The 18,227-nt window shown below is 41.3% G+C and overlaps 1 protein-coding gene across 1 annotated transcript in view; it reads left to right on the top strand.

Annotated features, from left to right (window-relative positions):
* The first annotated feature begins 222 nt into the window (after window positions 1-222).
* fgf11a (fibroblast growth factor 11a) overlaps window positions 223-18,227 on the top strand; it is a 103,503-nt gene continuing 85,498 nt past the window's right edge. The window contains exons 1-2 of the mRNA XM_079668144.1: window positions 223-561; window positions 890-1,871. Of these exons, the coding sequence (XP_079524270.1) occupies window positions 1,679-1,871 (193 nt within the window). The 5' untranslated portion in view covers window positions 223-561; window positions 890-1,678. The remainder of the gene's footprint in view (window positions 562-889; window positions 1,872-18,227) is intronic.

Here is an 18,227-nt window from a genome sequence, read left to right as displayed (position 1 = left end):
AGAGAATAGGGGAGGTAGAAGCGACTTTGTACGTGGAAAGGAGGAACTGAGTGACAGAAGGGGAGGAGAAAAGGGAGGGAGAAAGAAGAGCAAGGGGGAGGGTTTAGGGAAATAGATTTGAGAGAGTGAGGCGAGGGAGTGTGTGCGAGGGAGAGAGAGAGGGAGGGAGAGCATGTGAAGCACGCTGCCAGCCCTCACTCAGTAATGCACTGTGAACAGGGAGCAAGTCACACACATACGCACACACACACGAGTACATGCTGCCTCCGTCACACACCCTCACACCTTCACACTGTGTCGCTCCTTCTTACACATACATGTACACACCCTGACACGTGTGCGCTGAGGTAGAGGAGACACACACTTTCTATTCTCACACACACACACACACACACACACACACACACACACACACACACACACACACACACACACACACACACACACACACACACACACACACACACACACACACACACACACACACACTGACTCAACAGAACCAGACCGGACTACTGTCACCCACCGGTGGAGACTCTGGCAGGAGGAGCAGCATCTATCGTAAGGCATGGCTACCTGTCACCTCTCTATTCCCCTTCACCTCACCTCCGTCTCCCTCCATTCATTCATCCCTCTTTTCTCCCAGCTGCGAGGAAGCATGCATGGCTGAAGGACACAGACTCTGCTGTGGTGTAGCGCGCTGCCTGAGAGTTGGAGAGTCCGATCCGATAGGAGGAATAGATAGACTCTCTCTCCCTCCCTCCCTTTCCCCCTCATTTTTTCTGTGTCCCTTTCGGTCTCTATACCGTCGCTCTCTGAATGTCACCTCTATCTCTGGGAAATGCTGGATTTGTCAAGCTCCCTGTCTTTTTTCCCCTTCTTTTCTCAGAGTGCAGGTGAACGCAAGGGTGATGCCAGAAGAGCTTGAGAGACAGCGCGGAAACAAGATGCACTTCGTCCAGCAGGGTCCATCCGCACCCCTTCCTCCTCGTCCCAGCTCCAAAAGCTGATACCTCAGGCCGGACAGTCTCTACTTCTTCTACTTCTCGTGCTCTGACATTGTTTTGCTTGGAGAAATTGTACAGGTTGGGGGACAGAAGGAAAAGGAGCACTGTCACTCCTGTTATTTTGGAGCGTTGACATCCGGGCGTCCCACCGAATAGGTGCAGGCGTCTTAACTGCAGGACTGAGCAGGTATTTTCTTTTTTCTGCTTTCGTCACGAAGTGGTTCTATCGGACGGGGTTAAACTTGATTAGAGCTCCAGGAGGAGAGTCGATTGGACAAGGACATATTGTTGGGCTAAACTGCAATGGATTTGGGTGGATGACATGACTGGTCCTACAGTGATTTGTAATAAGCTTCACCTGATCTTCACTTCCTAAAATAAACAAGAAGACAAACCTTCATCAATCCAACCTCATAAAGCACCCATTTTCAGTTTTGGGTGGGCCTTTGTGGTATCCACCCCTATTTCCCCCATCTCTTCTTTTTGTGCCCTTCTCCCCGTGATACGGTCCTTGCTCAGAAGCCCACTCCATCGATCTACACTGCTCCCTCAGCGGTGCTCCGTCGCCCTGGGTGAGCGGGCAGGGGGGTGGCCCACGGTACCCCCCGACACCTGGGCGCCACTGAACCGCCAGAGGCTGGTGAGGCGGCTGCAGGGTCAGCGCTGGGAAGATGGCCGCTCTAGCCAGCTCCCTAATTCGCCAGCGCAGGGAGGTCAAGGACCCCCAGGCGAACCGGCAGATCGCCAGCAAGCGCAAGCCCTGCCCAAAGAGCAACAAGTCGCTCTGCCAGAAGCAAATTCTAATATTAATATCGAAAGTTCGACTATGTGGCAGTCGAGGGAGAAAAATGGAAAAAAGACCAGGTGAGTTCCCAAAAGGCCTTCCTATCAAACTCTTTCCACTTTCTTCCTCTTCACTTCATCTTCTTTGCTCCATTTTCTGCCAGTACTGAATAACTGGATTTTGATGGTTAAGTTGTCAGACTACTGATTAATCCTCAACTGTAAAGCTTCAATCGAGAACACCCACAGCTTTTGATTTCCAGTGCAGGACTTAATCTGAATCTGGGAAACTTCCCAGCCAATCTTACTGGTAGCTGGACACATTATGTCCTGTATTTATGGTTGTAAGGCAATTGGAGTCAAATCCAGCTTAATGCACACAGATTTAGACCACAGACCAAAGGCATAACCTCGGCCATGTTGTGACTGTTGAGATGACTCTGTTCATGTCAACACATCCACCACACGCTGGTAATCTGCGAGCACACAACAAACTTGGCTCATACATACGGTGATTTACTGTCATATAAAAATGTCAGGAGGCGTCTCATTTGCAATTCTGGGGGGCCATTACTCTCCCTGTTGTTCCCCCAAGGCAAGTGGAGCACAGTGCGGCCTAATTTGTCTTGTGTGTTTGCATGTTAAATATTATTGCAAAATTATTCAATGAAGCTGAATGAGACAGTGACTCTTTATGTTTGCGATGAGTGTGTCTGTGCTACATATGAAGAAGGTTTTTGACATTACGAGGCAAAGATACATTATTATTATTCTATAGTGTTGAACATCTGTATCCATATGATAGCAATGTGTTGATTCCTTATTTTGTTATACTTTCTGTGGTCTTGTCAAAACCTTTTTGATCTATTCTGCAATACACTTCAAAAATGTATATAAGGAAAGGCAGGACTGAACACTACATTTGGCACTTTGACCATGGACAAAATGTACTTTTGTAGGTCAGACCACCTTGGTGCCAAGTTTTGATTTTAGATTTGTACCCTTCTTAAGATAGTTTGATCATTTGTCTCTATCAAAAGCTGAAAGATAAATAATCAAAAGTTGCATTTTTTGTCTTGGGATGCATTTTCTATGTTTTCTTTGGAGGAAGTTACTTTTTTATTTGTGTTTCTTCAAAGCAATTACACTTTAAAAAGCCTTATTTTGTCTTGTAATTTTTTTGTGGGTATTTATAAATGACCCCCCATTTATTTAATTGTTTTTGATATTTATACATTAACACATAACCTTTATTTTTGTTAAAGATTGTTTTTGCTAATTAAAAAAAAGCTTTATTTTTCATCTTTGATAAGTCTATGTATCTTCACGTGTTTGTTCCATGAAAGTGCTCACCTCAGCTGTCTACAGCTTGTGTGTTCCTTTCCCCACATCTGCCTTCCTTGCACGTCCATGCAGAGGAAGTGTGTGTCCTTCTCTGCACTGTGCTTGTGTGTTCTGTGATATTTATTACCTCACTGTGCCAAGTTCATCATTGTAATTACGTGGGGAACCTCTCACGGAAGCGGCATCTGCCATAGAGGCGGCTGCTCTCTATATTGTAATTACCGTAGTAAAGTATGTCGGACGGGTCGTGGCAGTGCCAGCTCTTTGGGAAAAGACCAAGCGTGCGCCATGTCCATCGTTGGAAACCATTTCCATCCCATTGGGTTCAGTGTTTCTCAAACTCTGATGGGTTTATTATAGTAATCGCCTGGACAAGGTATGGAGGCTTTGGTTAGAGACGCATTACCAGCTTTACCATTTCAGGGTTGTGATTTACAACTGTCTTAAGTACCATGTGTAGCAGTGTGTATTTTCCTCATCCTCTACATGTGTGTGGTCAGTGTAGAAAGGACACTACTGATCCCTGGCCATGAGTGTGTCCAGCTGGTGTATGTTAGTGTTTATTCTGTGCGAGTTTCCTTTTCTGAGCTTCAGCCCGAGGCCACAGTCGACCCCTGGCCAGATATAAACGACTAGAATATTCCTCCTCCTCTTCCTCATCTTGGCATCTCTTCAGAGCTGCCTGTTTACAGCTTGCATTCACTTTGGCTTCCATTGTTTCTGCTGGCATTATTTGGATGATATTGGCTTATTCTGCACCCTGTGGCTTTTAGTATCTTGCATTGTCTTGTATTTTGGTTGGTGCCCATTGTTCTCCCATGGCTTCCATTGTCCCATTGGCTTTCTATTGACTCTGTTGCCTTTTTTTGGCTTCTATTGACTTTTATCAAGCCAGTGTTTCCCACACTTTGACTTTACTTGGATGGGCAGCCCAACTATATTAACTTCCGCCAGAACAATATTCTGCTCAGTTCATCTGGTATGAGCGATGGACAATGGTGGAATCCACTGCCCTCGTTTGACTGGTTTTATTGACACATTACACCCACAGAGTTCAAATCATTCCCATGCAGAGCCCACAGTGAATTATTTATTTTAAATCTTGTCAGCCATTTTACTGCTGCATATCCTAACCCTAACCCAGTCCCCACAAATGTGACCACCACAATCTTAAATGTCCTCCGTCAGATGCCAACGAGAAAAGCCAAAGAATCTCAAATATTTATTTGACAATAAACAGCAGAGATGATGACAAAAAAAATCCACCCAGATTTGACAACAGTTTCACATATCACAGTATCAGTACTCGTACAAGCTTGTAATTTATAATCCAAGATGACTAACACAATTTTTTACTGTGATGCACCGGGTGAGCGTGTCAATATTATGGATGCAGCCATTAACGTTCATTATTATGTTTGCAGCTTGCTTGAATGTCAAATGACATCCACGAGAACATGTACAGTAGTCACGCCCAAGTCAGTAACTGTTTTCTACTGTTCCCAGGCAGGCACAAAACACTCAAACTGCACAGCACAAGAGCAAGATGATCACCATCAGGAGGAGGTTTTATGGAAAGTGTCGACTGGAAGTGAATAATCTTCTTTGTATAAATCAACTTATTAATTAATTGTCCAAATGTTGCAACAATAACCAAGGATACTCCACTTTTATGGAAAAGATGAAATCTGAAGTTTAATAATTTTTTTGTATTTTTTGCTTTATCCCATCTTTCGAGACTCACCGACATATTTGTGTCCCTATTTGAAGTCCAGTATATTGTGACACTTTCCACAGATAAGTTAATGACACCTCAAACAGACACTATGTGTGTTTGTGTGTGTGTTGATTTCGTTACCATGCATTTAAATGTCTTGTTATGCGACACTGCATTGTGAGCATCTCCCCTTGTACTGCTGAAGGTCATTTAAGGCCACTGTTAAAGTGTGATAACTGCTTCTAAGTGATGAATGGAGAGGTGTGACGTGTGTTTGCGTGTCCTGACCCGACCCAAATACCTCCCCCCCCCCCCCCCCTCCCTTTACTTCCTCGGTTACGGTGTCAAACCACATCTCTCCCCACTCTGTCACCCCTCACCTCTACACACACGCGCCCTCTAACCCTCACCTAACCCATACTAATGATGTACTACAGCCCAATCAGCTTATAACAAGGTCAACTTGCCCCTGCACAAACACACACACACACACAAACACACACACACACACACACACACACACACACACACACACACACACACACACACACACACACACACACACACACACACACACACACACACACACACACACACACACACACACACACACACACACATAGACTTTCAAGTGCAGATATACGGAAGAACACCCCTAATTACTCACACATAAAAATACACCTACGCACAGAATAAATAATAAATCAACACAAACGAATGATGAGATTTGGTGATAATTTAAGCAGCGAGTGTGGGAGAGAGATAATTTCGCCCTGGCGCGTGTGTCCGCCACTGATATGATCTAATGAGGATGTTAAGCCGCCTATTGGATATCAAAGCAAAAACCTAAATAGCTCGTGTTGTCCTCTGAGCGGCTGTGGAAGCCCCTTCTCTGTTCTGTTAACAGAATAGAATAAAACTAGAGTTGTTACTGTAGCGCGGGGGCCAAGTGTTCATCCAACCACTGCAAATTGGTTTGTGCGAAAATACAACAAATTACAGATTTTAAATGCAATTTTGGGGGGGAATTGGGTGAAATTTCTGCCAGATTGATTGGCTTTTGATGCTCAGATTGAAAGGGGTGGTAACGCCTGATGAATTGTCTTAATACGGAGCCCCCTAGGGGACATGGAGAAGAAAAAAAATATTATTTAAAAAAAAAAAAAAGGTTTTGCGAGACCTCGCAAAACATTATTATTTTTTTGTTCAAATAATATATTTTTTCTTCTCCATGTCCCCTATGGGGGCTCCGTACCTTAATGATCAATGATCTGCTAACCACACAATCTGAATTTCGCTCTATATCTTGCACTATGAGCAGTTTCGCTTGGTCCGTCTTTTTTCGCGGCTGAAGTTATATTTTAAAATGTGTGGCTCTAGCTTCCTGATCTCCTCTGTTCTGTTAACAGGATAGAATAACACTCTGAGTTGTTACTGCAGCGTGGGGGCCAAGTGTTCATCCTGCCACTGCAAATTGCTGTGTGTGTAGCTCATTGTTGTGCCGTGATTCATCAGGCCACATCAGCTCCTCTCATTAACACACAATGATTTATCAATAATGTGCGGCAGCGTTTGGAGAGCACACATTGAGCCGGGCCGATTTACTGCCTCGTAGACCGGACACTCTAGACAAGCTACACCAGAGAGGACTATATTTCTCCCACTCTCTCTCTCTTTTTGCGTCTCTTTATCAACTTTCTCCCTCTCTTCGCGTCCTGTTTTCGCCTCCTCCCTTTCTCCCATGGCCCCCGTCCCCCCTCCACACCACCCACTTATCTTCTCAAGGACATCTGGCTTTCTTATAACTGTCTCTCCCTCAGTGTCTCGCTCTTCACTCGCCGTATTTCCCCATTGTGTCTAATCATGTTGTCTCTGGGCCAGTCAGTTAGTCACTGGAGGTATTGTGCTGCCATGTTACGTAACCCTGCTTCTTTTGTTAATGGATCAGGACTGATGCATGATGCACGTCTAATGTATGGAAAATAATTGTTTGCTATTGTTATCCCCCCCTCTTGGTGTATACTGTATGTGATGCAGATATATGGAGGGTGTAGGTTTGCTTGGGTAGACAATTTGTATAGATATAACAAATAACTAATGAAGACATTGTTTTTTCCTTAATATTCTGTCAATCATTAGGCTAACACTACTGACAGCTGCAGCTAAAGCCATAGGTAGACTAGAGATTGACCTGATTTTAAATCAATTTTTGGGGGAATTGAGTCAAAATTCTAGCAGATTGATTGTCTTTTGATGCTCAGTTTGAAAGGGGTGGTGACGCCTGATGAATTGCCGAAATGATCAATGACCTGCTAACCGCACAATCTGAATTTTGGTCAGCTATCTTGAACTTTGTGCAGTTTGGCTAGGTCCGTCTTTTTTTATGGCTGAAGTAGTAAATATATTTCGTGGCTCTAGCTTTACTTAGTTTTTTTTGCATAGAAGATTTGCACAAGGCATTTCAACCTTTTCCTTTTTTGTCAACAATTTTTAGGGTGGTGCTGGTCAACAGACCAAACTGATGAGGTTTCTGTGTACAAGATTGTTAAAAATGTTTCATTGTCTTTACAGTATAAGACATCAGGACTCTCCATTATGCACATTTATGCAAAAAATCATCTTGATTTCTTGATTTCAGGCCAATAAATTGAGCTAAATGGCACACATTGATCCACTTCATGTCTCATTCTTACTCAAAGCATGAGGATTATCATGGTGAAAAAATCATTATCATCCTAAATGTAGAAAAATAAATCCAATGAACCTAACATTTTCTAATATCAATTTGAATATCCCCTGATGACTGACACTCAATCCAAACCATTAATTTCACCCAAAACCTATCCATGACCGTGTACAGAACTCCTCACAATTGCTATGGAATAATGCAGTAACTGTACAATAACCCTATAGATAAAAGGAGTGAAAACAAAGCAGAATCGGTTCAAAGAGTTAAAAGATGCTCCCTCCTTTGAGTAAGTGCAGTGGTGATGCAGAAATGAGCAGCTGTACAGTAAAATACAGTAAATGAAGCTGCTACAAGCCGGTGGGCATTTAAAATTGCTTCATTATCATCGTTGTTTCCGAAAGGATACTCATGAAAGGATTTTTACAATATTCCCGGTTCAGGTCCACCAGACTGCACATAAAGATGTCTCGGATTTGATCATGTGACACCTCTGCTGCGCTCCCACTTTGACCCTGGACCGTCCCTTTAGTGCCAAGCATCCTGAGGCATTCACAGATTATAAATGCCTGGCATAGATTTGGACAGTAGGACATTTTTCAAGACTATTTTAGCTATATCCCAACGGATATATGTTGTCCCATGCAGAGGTGGGAAGTAGTGGAGTACAAATAAGTTGTTACTCTACATTTTTCTGGTATCAGTACTTTACTCCACTACTTATTTCTCTGACGACTTTTTACTTACATTTTTAACACCTGTACTTTCTACTTCTTACATGTTGAACACAAATACCTGTACTTTCTACTTCTTACATTTTGAACACAAATACCTGTACTTTCTACTTCTTATATTTTTAACACAAATACCTGTACTTTCTACTTCTTCCATTTTCAAAACAGGCTTGTTACTTTAGTTTGAATGTGTGCTTGGTGGCTTTATCATTATTATTGCGTGCCTATTGATTTGAATACGATTCGTGGATCCATCATTTCCTGGTCTTCTCTAAAGAAGAGGGACCAATGAAAACGTCGTCATGTTGCCGTTGTTCAGCATGGAAACATTCATTAGCTAACAATGACATTATTGTTCTATTAATATAAAGGGAGGTCAGGTACTCTTTAAAACAGATGGTAGTTGTGGGTACTTTTTACTTAAGTACATTTCAAAGCGCATACTTCGTTACTTTTAATGGAGTTTAGTTTTTTTTAGTTTATTTATTTTTTCGAGCGTGTAAAACCAAAGAAAATACAAATGAAACAAAAGATGATAGACATGATACAGTACTATACAAATGAATGCCATAACAAAACGAAATATTTAATTAATAATTGAATAATCTGTAGTATCATTGTCTGATATTAATAAACAACAAAGCTTTATTTATCTAATTACACGTCCGAAAAGGGGTCGGAAGAAGTTTACACTTATTTAATCCGACCCCTTCTCCCTTTTTTTTTTTTTTTTTTTACATCTTAATATATGTTAACATACAATATCAATGTATACTTTAATCTTGAATAATTTATATAATCATTGATATAATATATAGAGGCAAGTTAGGAGAATGGTCTCTTTATGTTTATATATATATATATATTAGGGGTGTAACGGTTCACAAACATTTCGGTCACGGTTCGGTTCGATAAGTTTTCGGTACAGCAGAAAAAATTATCACAAAACATAAAATATTTTTTGTTTTTTAAAATTATTATTAAACTGTGAATATTCCCTCAAACAAATACAAAATATAATAAAATAAACATTAAGTTGCAGCATTTCGATGAACTGAAATAATCTGTATTTGAACTTTACTGTACTAGTACTCACAAAACTTCAACTATTAGTTTGGGGTTTTTAATTATTATTAAACTGTGAATATTCACTCAAATAAATACAAAATATAATAAAATAAACATTAAGGTGCAGCATTTCGATGAGCTGAAATAATCTGTATTTGAACTGTACTGTACTAGTACCTAAGCAGCCAGCTTGACATTATGACTTTTAAAGAAAAATGTACTTGTCCACATTGCTTGCCGAAAGGGCAGACCTGCTGGCACTAACAATGTCTCCTGCAGTGGAGAACACCCTCTCGCTAGGGACAGAGGTAGCAGATACAGCCAGGTAGCGCTTTGCTAACATGGCAACATAAGGATATTTGGTGTTTGTAATAGCTTTGGCTCGGTCTGAACTTTTTGCGAGTGGTGGAGGCTTAAATGCTAGTGGGAGTTGGGTTTGCACTTCAGTCTTTTTTTCTTTTGGTACCGGTGATATTCACGTTCGGGTGATGCCTTTTCAAATGAGTGTGCAAGTTTGATGTAATGCCAACCGCGTAACAAATTTTAACAGCATTGGTTCGGTCCACCTGTCTTTGTCCGTCATCCTTGTACGTAACTGCGAAACCAAAATGTTCCCAAACTGGAGACTTCAATGATGCTGGAGGATTTTCAAGCTCAACTTTATCTGCATTCGCCATTTCCTCAAATTACTGACTGAATTTAAACGCATCCCTGTGACCAGCTTTCATAGTATACCTCTGGTCCAATTAAATGACTTGGTCGCTCTATGACGCGTTGAACCCAATGTGAGCAAATTACTCTGAATGCTGCGACTCAGCACCTGAGATTACTTCCAAAAGGTTGTTCACGTTCTCAATTTTTTACGTTTAACGTTATATTCGTTCGGTACACTTCTGTACACACGTGTACCGAACCAAAGGGCCCTTTACCGAATTATTTCAATACGGGTACGTATACCGTTACACCCCTAATATATATACATATGTACATACACAAATTCCTACAAACACAAATTCATAAATAGAATACAAAGCAAGAATATAAACAGTTATGGTTTAGCAGTTTCATCCCTGTACCTTCTGAGAATTGTGTCTTTATACCTCTTTTTGAATAGTTAGTTGTTAGTAATTGGAAATCCCTTTAGCTCCTCACTCAAATTGTTCCAGATCTTCACCTCACAAACAGAAACACAAAAACTAACATTAGTGAATATAAATGAACCACGTAAATAATAATTCCCTTGTCTTTCATTGAACAATATCTGAATAGTCCCAGGTAATTGAACGTTTTTTGCCTTAAACATGATTTGTGCAATTCGGAATTCAACATGATCTGACAGTTTTAATAATTGTATCTCTAAGAATAATGGGTTTGTATGATCCTTAATAAGTCTTATTGCTCTTTTTTGTAGAATAAATAGGGATTGTGTTGTAGTAAAGGATGTGTTTACTTTTTCCATCTCTGGTCCCATGAACTACCTAAATAACTTTTTATTGTGCATGCTCCTTTTCTCATTAGCCACAGACAACCAACCGCCCCCCATCCATCACCAAAAACGACAAATCGCCACATGCTTTAAAGCGTGCATTACCATCAGGCTTCTGTTGTTTTGCCGGTGTGCCAGATGTTGTGTGATATGGTGCCTTGAATAAATAATTTGGGGATGCTAACACTTGGCCTGTGCGATGATCAATGTGGGCTCTCAGTGCCGCCCCTCCCAACCTATTGATTTATGGTGCGGACCTCCAATTGTATTGACGCGGAACTACTTTTTGATGGGAATCAATCAGCGTTATCAATATAAACAATATTGAATATTTCTGTGTGCGTTTTTCAATGTGGGCTCAGGGTTTGATTGTGTGTGTTCTAGAAAAGAAGTGTGAGTGTGTGCTGGTTAGGCTATGTGGGGTTAATGAAGGCTGCACTGTGCCCTGGTAGGAATGAGGTGAGCTGCTTGGACTCAATATGGCACGTTCCTGGCACGGCACGGCACAGCAAGTGTAATGAGAGCAGGGCAATGATGCCTTGGGGTTTAAGATCTGGATGCTTTGCTCTTCAAATGACCTCCAGCGGAGACCCTCACGGTGAAGCATTTCTGCATGCATGCAAATCTGCTGGCGTTTATCTACAGCAGGATTCAACATCTTATTTAGCATCAGACAATTTCCACTCCGCTGGGATTCGCCGTCTTAAGAGGCAAAGTAACAAATGACCAGGAAGCGTTGAGTCAGCAACTGCCACCACCAGCACAACCTTGCTTTCCTCAATGTCAAAAAACCAGACGGAAAAGTGTGCACCGTCCCTTTAATCAATGCCCATAGTTAAATTGCAATATTAACATGCCGAGGACAGGAAAGCCAGCATTAGCGTTTTTCGTATGCAATCAATTTGCCGCATGGTTTGTGTGCAGTGCTGACGTGTGTCACATGGAGATGGCAGTTTAGGGATACAGGACACACGCGGGCGTGCGCACACACACACAGCTTTTAAGCCTCCGCCAACCACAGTGTCCCTGACCGAAGTGACACTGTCTAAAGTAAGCTCATTAAATAATGTGTGATTTTTATTCACATCTCTGCGTGTGTGTGTTTTCCTCTCAATCCCACACACAAACCACCTGAAACACTTCAAACTTGAGAATAAGGGGGCGAGAATAAACCCCCCCCCTCAATGGAGAAAAAGCCTGTGTGCATTCCCTGCTTGTGTGCGTATCTGATTACGTGTTCATTTACTTTGATGTAGCACCCAAGGGTGGTGTAGGATTTACTGACAGGTGCTGTGTGGACAAACAGATCAGCATACAGCAGCATAGATGAGGCTGGACTCTAAAGTGTTTAATAAATGAATATTACATCTATTTTATTTAGAAGATTGGAAGTTATTTAGTTAAAGCTCTTTAGCTTTTAGCTGTTGTAAAAAGCAATGGTTTGTTAGTTTTAATGAGTCGAAACCGGCTACACTTATTTAGGAGATCTCTCAAATACACTTAATGTATTTTAGTTAAAGAGGGATTTATGTCTGTTATTAAGTCTTAGTTTCCCCCTACTGTGTTTCAAAATGGTATAAGTTGCAATTCAATTAAAAACACAAATTTCCCCTCTTAAAATATTAAGTGGGCTTTCATAGGGACACATTTATTTCAAATCTTCGAAGTATGAAAGGTAATTGTTTCCATTAAATCCTTCCCAAGTGAGGTTTGATTGTCATACGAAAATAGCTACAGGTTAGTTATGCCGATGAAAATCTTAGGTCACAGGCTTCTCCAACAGTGCAACACAATAACACAGATAAACAAACAAATATAGTGCAAGTAAATAGTAAATACAAAAAGAAAAATAGTTTAAAAAAGTGAAATAGTGCAATAAGAGTCTATATGCAAGTTATTGGAATGATATATTAGATAAATAATTACTAAGTAGCAGATGAATGTTATGGATGTTATTTCAACAATTCAGGTGTTTAGCATGTTGTTTCAGCAGTTCAGTTGTTTAGCAGTCTTATTGCCTGTGGGATGAAACTGTCCCTGAGTCTGGTGGTTTTAGTCCGGATGCTGCGGTACCGCCTGCCAGACATCAGCAGACTGAACAGTTTGTGGCTGGGGTGATGGAGGTCTTTTATAATCCTGAGGGCTTTCTTCCTGAGCCGCTGGGAGTAAAGTCCTCCATGGATGGCAGCTCAGTCCTGGTGATGTTCTTTGCAGTTTTCACCACCCTCTGTAAAGCCTTACGATTGAGGGCAGTGCAGCTGGCGTACCAGGCCGTGATGCAGCCAGTCAGGATCCTCTCTATGGTGCACCTGTAGAAGTTGCAGAGTATCCTGGAATCCAAGGGATGTTGTTTCATCAGGTTTTAAATATCATTTATAAACGCCTTGTGTGTCAAAAATGTATTCTATTCACCTGGATTGAAGTTGGGATAGACATCTCTGTTTCAAATGAATACAAAAACCCTTCCAATGACAGTGTTTCAGGGCAATTGTCGATAAAAATATGAATATTTTTTTGATAATTATAGATGAAATAATAGTAGAAAATAATAGATAATAATAATAGAAAAGTGTTACATCCACAAGAAGAAACTCAGACATTCTCAGAGAAGAAAACGTAAGAAAACTTGGGATTGTCTTTTAATTTTGTCAATGAACCACATTACTTTCCACCTTAATTTTCCCGCTCTTTCCTGTTGTGTTTATCAGTCCATCTTGTATCTTTATCATCTCTCCACCATTCCTCCACTTTCCCTCTCCATCTTACATCCTCCATTTACTGTACATAAAGTGCTCTTACCACATTGGTACATGAATAACACTGAATAATGGAACTCGCCTGCCTGTTTCTATAGACAGGCAGCAGAGGCGAGCGCTGCGACCCTATAGAGATAAGTCATTATGTTACTGTATAGAACATTACAGACATTCACATAATGCGCCGGTGCAAAATCTGTGTGTACAAATGCAAGCGCCGCTGTGTTGTTTTAAAGACAAAAGTGGCACAGACAGGCATGCACTTTACATTTGCAGTTGCTCACACACACAAAGGGACACACAGATGATAAAAGGGGACACGGTGCACAAACAGATCTATCAACCGCCTCTAGGCATGGTGTGTTTTCAAAAAGCATGTGTGTGTGTTGACTCTGGGCCCTGCTGCTGATACATATGTTCTTGTGTGAGGATTTGGCATGTGTTAGCTCCCATTGAAAATATACATCACACGAGTCAGATACACTGTAAATTCCCAAGTGTGTGTGTGTGTGTGTGTGTGTGTGTGTGTGTGTGTGTGTGTGTGTGTGTGTGTGTGTGTGTGTGTGTGTGTGTGTGTGTGTGTGTGTGTGTGTGTGTGTGTGTGGCACCTTGCTGATTGCAGCACCTTGTCTACCTGTGTGTTGTTCCCCTGTGGGACACAAGCACAGGTGCGTGACACGTCCTTCACTTCAATGTGCCATCAATCTGTAGCTGGAGACAAGCCAGAGCGCAACCTCCCCATCCCACACACATGCACACACAGCCATACATTTGTGTACACATAGAGCTGTACTCTAATAGGAGATTTTGCATGCAGATGAGGAGACCTTCCTCTCGAAGTGGGACTTTTCCGCTGCTATTAAATTATCCATCATGCAATTAGACCGTGCAGAGAGGGTGGGAGATAAAGGAAGAGACAGACAGAGATAGAAAGCACTCTTAGCCATGCATTCAGTAAAACTATTGGTAAAAACTCAGTACAAATGGATCACAAATCAACCTGCCACAATCAATTCTGTTTTCTCTTTTGTTATGTCAATGCAGAAACAACATGTAATCGAAGCAACTGTGACATCACTTTGTTATAAAATTAAATAATGGAGTCCAATGGAGGCCTTTTAGGGGGAGGAGGAGAGGAACTCCCTCTGGAGGGAACTTTAGGGTTTTGCAGAACATTTACATGCACTCAAACCTGTATAACACACTACAGGAAAGGGAATACCCCAAAAGCCTAATAGTGTCTCTTGAAATAAAACCATAGATCAATGTTTTTAGACTAAATGTAAAAAAAAGTATTCAAGTAAACGTAAAAGTTGCAGAAATTATGATTTACATGTTTTTGGACTGTCATTTTTGATATGTCATGTATGTTTTCAATACAGCTGTGGGGCATAGATATACATTTCATTCCTTTCAGTGTCAATACAAAGGTTTGTACAGATTATGCAGTAGAGTGGGTTGTCTATGATGAAAATTAGGGCTTCAACTTACACATATTGTCATTTGAACACTAATCTGTTGATTATGTCCTGAGTTAATCAAAAGGTACAGTCTAGAAAATGTCTGGAAATTGTGAAAATGTGTAAAAATACATTCATACTGGTAGTTTTCTTGTTGCCAAGCACTTGACACATGTTAACTCCACTGCTTATCCTCAAGATGAAAGTCCCGTAGATTGGCGGGGAGTCAGTTAAAATAATTTCCATCCATTTATGTCAAATTCTAAAGCTGCTGGTTTCACGCTGGATATGTGAATGGCTCCAGCAGCAGGCAACTAAAGGGCAGAAGGCGGAGGTGGACTACCTCTTGAAATATTTGCAAGTTTAAGCGCCTTGAGGCCGTCGGGCCATGAAGGACAGCCATTCACAGATATTTATCATCATTATTTTTAAACCATTACAGCTTTATTAGGCGTTTTGAAGTGGTAAGTGACGGGATAGAGCGGCGGTCGGGTGCTGACATTCACAAAGGTCACATGACAGATTCAAAGCCATGATGCTGTCAAACCATGATGACTCACATCTACAGACATATATCGCTCTCTGCTTTCATTCATGTCCAATGCATAAATGGATATATTAACACATGTAGTCGTGTTCAGTGGTGTTTTTTGTGTAATCCATATAAGGACATGCTGTGATGGAAAGGCAGAAGCATTAAGTCCTTATAATAAAACCAGGCGTTATGACTTATTTAACTACATTTTCATCACAAATTCATGTCACTCTTAAATCAAGGCTCATCATTTCATCATGTCTTATTGCACAAGATCTCGTTTTAACCTTAAGACATTTACATCAGTTTTAATGTTCTGTATTGTGCGGAATATTTATGTGAAACCCATCTTACATAAAGACTTTATACAACTAGTTGACGATGGCATATTGATAGTTGCTAGTTTGAAAAAGGCAGTTCGATGACTACTCATTATTGGAAATTGGATGTGACAGAACAAGCTGAATATCGAGAGCTGAATCACAATTAAATCGGTCCATACTGTAAAGTGTTTGATTTGTGCCATTCTAACGCGTTTACGGCTCATGATCCGCCTCATATGCCTTCCCCGGGACTTCCGATGGACTCTGCTAAAGCTTCAGCTGTTCGCTCCAGAGAACAGACTTTGTGGCAGGACGCCATCTTAACATCCCAGCGCTGAGAGATAAATAAAGAGAGGTAAAGAGAGACAGATCTATTGCTTGCGTTGGCCTGTATGCAACTTTAAATTGCTCTAAGTAAAACGTTTCTTTCACTATTCGCCCCAGCATCTGAAATCATCTTCTTCCTGTCTTTTACTCTTAAGTCTGCCATCTGTTTACATAAAATCAAAGCATAAAATAAGGAAACTGAAACAACTCTGTTCAGGCCAAGCTTAATAAAGAGGTTTTATAATAGTGTCACAATTAGACGATAATAAAGAAGACAGCAGTTTGATTCATCCAACCATAACCTTAAGTGACTAATAAGGTAACCATGTTGCTAGAGGTCCTCTTATCTTAACAAGAACTTTTCTTAAGCCAATCATATTTCCCTCAAAGAGACGCTCTCATGCTGTTTGGGGTTTTCCCTTTCCTGCAGTGTGTTATACAGGGGTGAGGTACTCAGATGAGTACCTGGAAGCCCTCTGTATCGCGAATGTCAGCGGGGGGGGGGGGGAGCATGTGAACGTTGTGATCAGCTGTTTTAGCGCAGTGCTGCTGTACAGACCAACGTTAACAGCAGCCCTGTCTGTGCACACGGAGACCGACTGTCCTCCGGTGATCTAACCGCCTTCTGGAAAAGCTTCACAAGTACGTCGGTACGCAAATGCGCTTTGTGACACAAGTGACGGTACGCATTTCAGATTGTTGCCGCGCATGCGTACCTGCGTACCACTTATGTGCACCCCTGGTTATATATGTCTTTGTGCATGTAAATGATCTGCAAAGGCTAAAGTTCCCTCTGCCTGAAACGCCTCCATTGGACTACCTTGTGAGCTTCTGTAACACTCACGCTTCTATTGGATAGTGTTCCAACACAAATGTACGTGATAGGTTAAGGGGTGGGACATCTAAAATTCAATCAGGAGAGACATGTTTTGATGACAATATATATTTATTGCCAAGAATACACAGATGAAAATATTGGCAATTAAACCCTGTTGTGTGGGACTATCATTAGGGAGGGGAAACCCCCCCCCTGGGGTCTTGACACTGGTGGAGGCATGAAGGTATCAATGCAGGTCGGTCTGAAGAGGAGTAGTTTAAGCTTAACGTGGACCCTGGATTCAGAGGAACAGGAGTTGGAAGGGGTGGAGGAGGGCTGCGACGAGTCACCAGGTTTGCGCTATATGATTGGCTTGTGGGAATAGAGACAAAGTGATTTTGCTGGGGATTGAACACCCCCGGTCACTGATTGGAGGGGTGAGCTTAGTAACAGGACATAAAGACGGTCTTCCTGTTTGATAAGATGTACTTTATTGATCCCAATTTGGGAAATGTTAGCGTTGCAGCAGCATAAAAGAGAAGGCATTGCACATAAGAGAAATTAAAAGAGTAGAAATAAACAATTCTAAAATGTAAACATCTGAAAACTTGAACTTGCGCTGAGCTTCATGTAGTGAAAGAAGGTGCTGCAGCACAGGCAGTATGAGAAAAAATAAAGATCTTTTTGAACATTAAAGCATGGAAAATGGTAACCAATTCATATTTTATGCAAACAAATAATAATTGTGTGGATTAGCCCATGGACATTCATGTTTGTAAAATGACTAAACACTTCAAAACTATTATAGGAGAGCCGCAAGTGATTTAACCTCAACACCCTGCATAATTGCTGTGAATATAAGATTTACTCAACCATTAGCAATTAAGAAGCCATTGAAAAAGCAAGCATTCTACATATAGCTAGATAAACTGCTACAGGACGAGTGTTCATGAGACTTACACAGCTGTACAGATTCATCTTTCTTACCAGAGAAGAATAAATCAATGGTTTTATTAAAAGGAAGTGTCTTCTCTGTAACGTGCATACATGTTTATCCCTTCGAGGATGAACTCCGAGCATGGATTGCACAGTTTGGAGTGTTTCAGCGGCCGGATGAAAGTCTGGATTTTTCAGGTGTCTGTTCCTCAAAGTGTGAGCATGGAGAGTATTGACTTTTTGTCAGC

The sequence above is a fragment of the Notothenia rossii genome (genome assembly GCF_949606895.1).
Source record: "Notothenia rossii genome assembly, chromosome: 3".
Lineage (NCBI taxonomy): Eukaryota > Metazoa > Chordata > Actinopteri > Perciformes > Nototheniidae > Notothenia > Notothenia rossii.
Note: the sequence above shows the minus strand (reverse complement) of the source record. Positions and strands in the feature narration are given on the sequence as shown.